Consider the following 6,795-nt stretch of genomic DNA (forward strand, 5'->3'; position numbering starts at 1 on the left):
GCTCAGAGAACAGGTGGCCCTCAAGACACCCGCAGGTGCCCACTGCCCAGCACGACTCTGAGACGGGAGCATCAGCTCAGCCGGGAAGGGAATTTCCCAGACGACTTTGTGGGCGCGGGGAGCCGGGGAACTTGGGGGAGTTGATGTAGTTTGTGATGTTTTCTTCTTTTCCCTTGAACCACCTAACGAATTTACCAAAAAAAAAAGTTTGTACCTAGAACTGACTGCCCGAATGTCCTCAGAGCTCTTAGTTTTGCCTTCTCGCGTAGTGTTAGTGTTAGTAACTTCTTTCTCGAGTGTCAGTCCTTAAAAGGGGGGAAAAAAAAGCCTTTTTTAATATGCTTTTGGCGGTACGTCATCCCCCCAGGTATGAGGGAAGCGAACCGCTGTAGCTTTCCCGCCGGCAGGAGTGACTGAGCTGCAGCTTCAGGAAGACGGCTCTCCGCGCCAGGGCTTGGAAGAGCTGCCGCTTTTCCCTTCTGCAAAGACAGGGAACAGAACCAGTCTAACAGATGCCGGACACCTGAAATGGCATCTCTGCACGTTTTAGGAAGTGGTTCTCTCTCCCCAGCACCAAGAGTTGGTGCCTGGCACATAGTGGGAACTCAGTAAATGTTTGAGTACATTATTAGGTAGCACATGATAGAAATCCAAGCTGTGAGAATCAAAATGCAAAGGAGAGAACAGAAAAAACAATCCTGGAAACATAGCTTAGCTTTTATCCATGCAAAGGTACCTACCACATTTCAACTCAGGTGCAAATTTCAACTGATTTTGGTACTTTCTTACATTAATCAGAGGTGTCAGAGGTTTTCACACAAGCTGTGTCTGGAGATCTAAGCTACACTTCCACAGGAATATTGTGCTAAGTCATATTCCTACTCTTATATAGCTTTTATTCTAAACACCCCATTATGCGGCTGTGATCCGGTTTATTCATCTAATCTATTGATGGATATTTGTGTTTTTACAATGCTTTACCCTTAAAAATGTGATAGCATTTTTAAAATGGTTGAAGAAGGTATTTAAATGGTCTGAAACATTATCTTTTGAAACAAAAAGTCCTATCAATATATTGTATTTAACATGATAGGGAATTTGATATTATTTTAGCACTCTGTTGTGTTTTTAAGAATATCTAACTTCCTGATTCCATATCAAAAATGTGTCTTTGATAACCTACTCAGACTACAGTAGCAAAATAGCACTTTTACCTAAAATTTTCTTTTTTACCGTTTTGTAGACCTTGTTAGGTTCTTGTGTTTTCTGCATAGAGAGAGAATGAGTAGTTTATCGAAAGGCTTCACTTAATTTTACAAACTGCTGCTTGCCCATATTGACTAGGGCTGCCTTTTTCTTTTCAATATACACTTTGCCCATAGAAGTGTTTCAGCTTTGGTAGCCTACCTTCCTTGAGTTACTTTTTCTTTCCCTTTGTAACCTTTCCCATCCCCTAATCACCTTATTTTAAGTTGTGTTTGTGCCTTCTGTTTGTGAGCACAGTGTTAGGTGTTGAAGATAACGGCCTTTGGAGCCAACGGGCTCCAGACCCTTCTCCCAGATCCTCCTGGTGCTGGACCAATGGTACAGGAAGGCAAAAAGCCAAGTTTTCACTGGAGTAATTCTCTGAAGTGTGTGCTGCAACATAGGTACTAAGGAGAAGCATCTTTGGGCTGGCTTAATGTGTAAATCAGTTTGCTTCAGTTCTTTTTTATAAGCATATAAAAAATAAGGTGTATATGAAGGTAGGTTTTATATATATAAGCAAAAATATTACATCACTTGTAAAAAGGCATATAAAAGTATTTTTAAAAATAAACCTAGTTTATAAATCTAGTACCTGGTAAGTCGCCTCTAGAGGAAAGCTGAGTACTGGGGCAGTGCATGTGATGGCTTTAATTACATAAGGAATGTTGGGCCTGAGTGCTAATTAAATGGATCCTTTATCATTACAAGTGTTCTAAAATGTTCACTAAACTGACCTGGGATCGAATGTGCAAACATGCGCATAATTTTTGTCAGGTACCCATTTCCTAGGCCGCGGGGACCGCGTGTGCAGACGCTCCGAGTGGGTGGCGGGGTGACTGAAAGGCCATTGTGGTCAGAGAAAGAAGTAACCGGGGGTGGAGGAGAGCGAGTGAGCCAAGAGTGTGAGCCGGCAGTGAGGAGGCCCAGGAGTGGCCCGGGGGGGCGAGCGGCCAGGGACAGGGGGACACCCCCAGAGGCAGACGACTGGGCAGCTTTAAGCTGTGTTTCCAAGTGTGTGTCCAGCTTCCTGGGTCGAGGTACGTTGCACAGTTGGCAGTTGATTGTTTACTTTTTTCTCTTCAGGCATTGTCCAGCCTGCCTGTGCTAGCAGATGAGTGGGAGAACGCGGATTTAAACCAAGTGCCAAGAAGGGACTGCCCTTGAGTTTTGTACTTTGCAGCATTTCTCAGCCTTTCCCACCTTCTCTTCCTGTGAGAACGCCACGCTTAGGTTACGAAAATGAAGCAGCTGAAAAGGAAGCGAAAAAGCAATTTCAGTGTTCAAGAAACTCAGACCCTCTTGAAAGAAATTACAAAACGCAAAGAAGTCATTTTTTCTAAGCAGCTCAACACAACCATCAACGTGATGAAGCGGATGGCGTGGGAGGAGATTGCGCAGTGTGTGAACGCCGTGGGGGAAGGGGAGCAGAGGACAGGGACGGAGGTGAAGAGAAGGTACCTGGACTGGCGGGCGCTTATGAAGAGAAAGCGGATGAAGGCAAACCTTAAGCTGGTCGGCTCGGGGTTTCCCCTTCCCACCTCCGATTTAGACGACTCGCTCACCGAGGAGATGGATGACAAGATTGCATTCCGGAATGAGCCCAACTTTGACTGGCAGAATGTGGCAGATTTCAGGGATGCAGGCGGATCCTTAACTGAGGTCAAAGTGGAAGAGGAGGAAAGAGACCCCCAGAGCCCTGAAGTAAGTACTGGCCTGTGAACCCTCTTTGTCCTTTTAGTCCCTCAGTTCTGATGTGGGAGGTTAGCACAGCCCAGGAACGGTAGAGATCCCGGCTTTCAAGCTAACTCACAAGTTTGACGTAACCAAGTCATTCCGGGTCTCCTTTGTTCAGGTCGTGAATCTCTCTTTTAACCCACATATCCTTCTCTTAATTACACACATGCCTGAAGAACGAGGGCGGGTAGGGGTGCTGGCTCTCCGCACAATCCACCATCCCTGCAGCAGCTGTGACTCCCCAGAATTAACTGCTGACAGCCTGCTGTTGATCGGGAGGCTTATCAGTAACCTAACAGTCGATTAACGTGTCATCTGTATGTTATATGTATTGTATGTGGTATACTTAACACGAAGGAAGCTATAGAAAATAGTAAGAAAGTTGTGAGAGAAGATTCACTTCCAGCACACACCGTACTGAGCGAGGAAACGTACGTGTGAGTGGACCCACACAGCTCGAGCCCACGTCGGTGAAGGGTCACCTGTATTAGTGACAACAGGCAGGTCTTTGTAAATGTCTTTGAAAACCCCGGTGGTTGTCTGCGCTCACACGGTGCAGAAAGCTTTAAAGAAGCGTTTAGACGCATTGGGAGCGTGAAGCAGAAATGCATCCTGAAAAGTGCTCTGTCCTTCTAGTTCGAGATCGAGGAGGAGGAAGAGATGCTGTCCTCGGTCATCCCAGACTCCAGGAGGGAGAGCGACCTGCCCGACTTCCCCCACATCGAGGAGTTCTTCACCCTGAACTCCACGCCGGCGCGGCCTGCCTACGACGAGCCGCACGTGCTGGTCACCCTGGAGAAGCAGAAGCTGGAGCTGGAGCAGCGGCGCCTGGACTTGGAGGCCGAGCGGCTGCGGCTGGAGCGCGAGCGGCTGCAGCTGGAGCGCGAGCGGCTGCACGTCGACAGGGAGAGGCTGAGGCTGCAGATCGTGAGCTCCGAGAAGCCGCCCGCGGACGGCGAGCCGGGCCCGGGCGAGAAGCCGGGGCCGCAGCCGCAGGACCTGGAGACGGAGAGGCTGAAGCTCGAGAGGGAGCGGCTGCAGCTCGAGAAGGAGCGGCTGCAGTTCTTGAAATTCGAGTCGGAGAAGCTGCAGATCGAGAAGGAGCGCTTACAGGTGGAGAAGGAGAGACTGCGGATCCAGAAGGAGGGACACTTGCAGTGACTGAGCGCGGTCCCCGCTCAGCAGAGGCCTGTGAACCGTAGGTTTCCTTCTAACTTGGATGAACTGTTTTTCCCTCTTGAACGTCCGTGTTTCCGAGAGGCCAGAGGTGGGTCCGTGCGGGTGACTGTAGGCGCCAGCTGTCCATCATCTGTGCTGTGAGCCGCGTGCCCGGCACACACAGCAGGGCAGGGGCTGTCATCTGCCGTATCTGCTGAGGAAAATTCCATGGCGTCCTGTGTGATCTGTGCACGCGGGTTCAGTTATGTCTGTGAGGTTCTAGGTCCGTGCTTCTCCACATCGGGGTGGGGGTGGATCCAGACCTTGACCCCCCGGAGATGTTTGGTTGGTGGGTTGGGGCCAGGGTGCCCTCCTCCTCCTGCTGTGCACAGGACGGGCCCCCAGAAACCCAGAAAAGACTTCTCCAACACGAAATGTCAGTGTTGCTGAGGCTGACGAGCACCTCTCTAGCTTTGGTTACAGTTCCAGAATATTAGGACCTCACATATTTAAGTGGGTAGTTACTTAAATGGCCACAGACTTTAACTATGTGACATAACTGTGTGGTGTATGGAACACGGGAAGTGACGACAATTATTAGTGTTTCTTCCCGGGTTTCCGTCTATCACCTGAGACTCCCAACATGCTACAGGGAGCCTCAGTTCATTCATCTGGCTGTTGACGCTTTAGAAGCAGCACACACTGTTTAAGGCTTAGTTCCCTTTTTTCTTTGAATTCGTGATTTTAGTTTAGATAGAAAAATTGTGATTTCAACCATGTACTGAAATTTTAATATAAGTGAATGGTTGAAGCTAGTAAAAACGGTACCGATACATAAAAATGGTACTAGTAGTCCACGAGCTTGAAATCAATAAGGGTTATTTTTTAAATAAGTACTCGCAGCTGTGGGGGAGCGGGGGTGGGGGGAGAGAGTTGTCTGTCTCCGATGGGGTGCTGGTGACGGTCGTAGCTGTGTGTGAACGAACCAGGGAAGCCCTTGCACCCACTGTCTGACCTGGTCTCTACAGGTCGTGAGAGCATCCATGGCTCTTCCTGAATCGGGGGCTCCGAGAAGGAGCAGGGCGTGAGAGTCTGGTCTCGTCCTGTGGTGAGCCTGGTCTGCGCCCCTCCCGCGGGAGCAGTTTGCATCTCTTCTGAGACCAAGGGCCGGCGTAGCCTGGTGACTTGCCTTCAGTCTCCTGAAGGTTCTTTTCCCACCACGTGGGTGATTCTAACGCACACCAACGCTGAGAATCACTGCACGAGATCACTTTGTATTTTCTGGTTTCCAGGGCTGATAATGTAGCTTTAACACATGTCTTCTGTTGACAGGTACTATCTTGATTCTGCCTTTGTTCCCTGTTAATTTCAGAATGTCTTGAAACGCTATGTGATGTTACAGTAAGGACACAGAAGGAAAAAATACACTTCTGCTTCGTTACCTTGACTTTGAAATACTGTTATTTTTCTATAGCCAGAATAAACGCTTCTACTGTAGAAATAAAATTTGCCTGTGCTCACTCTCTGAAAGTTTATCATTTTCTGTGGCCATTGGTGCTGGGAGGATTGAGGTTCTTACGCATGGAACCGCATGGGCCCGGGGCCTCACATCTGTCAGGCATCGAGCTGGCTGCTTTTCGTGCATTATTTTGTTTGCTCTCCAAAACAACCCTTGAGCTAAGTCACGCTGTCCCTACTTTTACAAGAAAGGAAATAATGCCTCATTGATTCATTTAAATTCCTGACAAATGATACAGCAGTAATGACCCAAGATTTCACACCGTGAACCCGGGGTGGGGGGGGAAGCGTGGAAATATGCAGGTGTGGCTGTAAGCAGAGCGTGTGCGGGAGCTACGCCACACAGCACCGTGACAAGCCTGAGACCTGCCCTGTGATTTGATCTCATTTGTCTAAGGCCCACAAGGCCTGCCTGAGCTTCATGTTGATATATATTTTTTTTAATAAAATGGTATGTAAACCGTAAAATGGTGTTTAGGTTTAAGATCAGAAGATTTTAATTTCCTAGAAGCATGAAGATAGCCAATATTATTTTGGGGTGAGCCCTCCTAAGTTCCTGGAAGGAAGAAACTTAAAAACAACAGACAAAAGCAGCAGCTTTTTATCTCGCAGGGCTTTGGTTGAAGACCTTTGGGTATCTTCTTTTTTCTTTTTTTTCTTTTGAGAGCAGGAGCATGAGCAGGGGAGGGGCAGAGAGAGACGGGTATAGGCAGTGCAAAGCAGGATCTGAGCTGTCCGCACAGAGCCCGATGCGGGGCTCAAACCCACAACCCGTGAGATCATGACCTGAGCTGAAGTCAGACGTTCAACCGGCCGAGCCGCCCAGACGCCCCAAGACCTTTGGGTGTGTTATCGCTCCCCCAGCTGTGGACGGACCGGGTGGGTTCTCGCCAGTGGGAAACGTGATGTGTGGGCACCACATAGGAGTCCTGTCAGTCATGAACACACCGATACTCGGCGTGTTGCTCGTGGTTTTACAGGAAATTAGACCGAGCTCATGTGGGTGGTTGGGATCCTGGCTGGGTACGCGCGGTCTGCAGGCCGACTAGGCGCTCGGCTTCTGCAGGGCGGGGGTAACGAGACTGGGGGGAGGCAAGTCGGCTCTCTTCCTGGTATTGGATCCTCTAGCAAAATAGC

At 48.9% G+C, this 6,795-nt stretch overlaps 1 protein-coding gene and 1 long non-coding RNA gene across 3 annotated transcripts in view; one reads left to right on the top strand and one right to left on the bottom strand.

Moving 5' to 3' along the window:
• Positions 1-2,407: 2,407 nt before the first annotated feature.
• Positions 2,408-6,795, bottom strand: part of LOC144235991 (uncharacterized) — a 6,773-nt gene continuing 2,385 nt past the window's right edge. Inside the window, exon 3 of the long non-coding RNA XR_013336389.1 lies at positions 2,408-2,496. This is a non-coding gene — a long non-coding RNA (uncharacterized LOC144235991). The remainder of the gene's footprint in view (positions 2,497-6,795) is intronic.
• Positions 2,488-5,646, top strand: MSANTD4 (Myb/SANT DNA binding domain containing 4 with coiled-coils). 2 transcript variants are annotated; one of them, XM_077769587.1, is made up of 3 exons: positions 2,488-2,949; positions 3,619-4,180; positions 5,473-5,646. In XM_077769587.1, exons 1-2 carry the CDS (start codon positions 2,488-2,490, stop codon positions 4,141-4,143), a joined length of 987 nt encoding a protein of 328 aa, XP_077625713.1. In that variant the 3' UTR covers positions 4,144-4,180; positions 5,473-5,646. The 2 variants fall into 2 exon arrangements, with proteins under 2 accessions (XP_077625713.1, XP_077625707.1); XM_077769581.1 differs by having other exon boundaries at positions 3,619-5,646.

Source organism: Crocuta crocuta, unplaced genomic scaffold (assembly GCF_008692635.1).
Source record: "Crocuta crocuta isolate KB4526 unplaced genomic scaffold, BGI_CrCroc_1.0 scaffold80, whole genome shotgun sequence".
Taxonomy (NCBI): domain Eukaryota; kingdom Metazoa; phylum Chordata; class Mammalia; order Carnivora; family Hyaenidae; genus Crocuta; species Crocuta crocuta.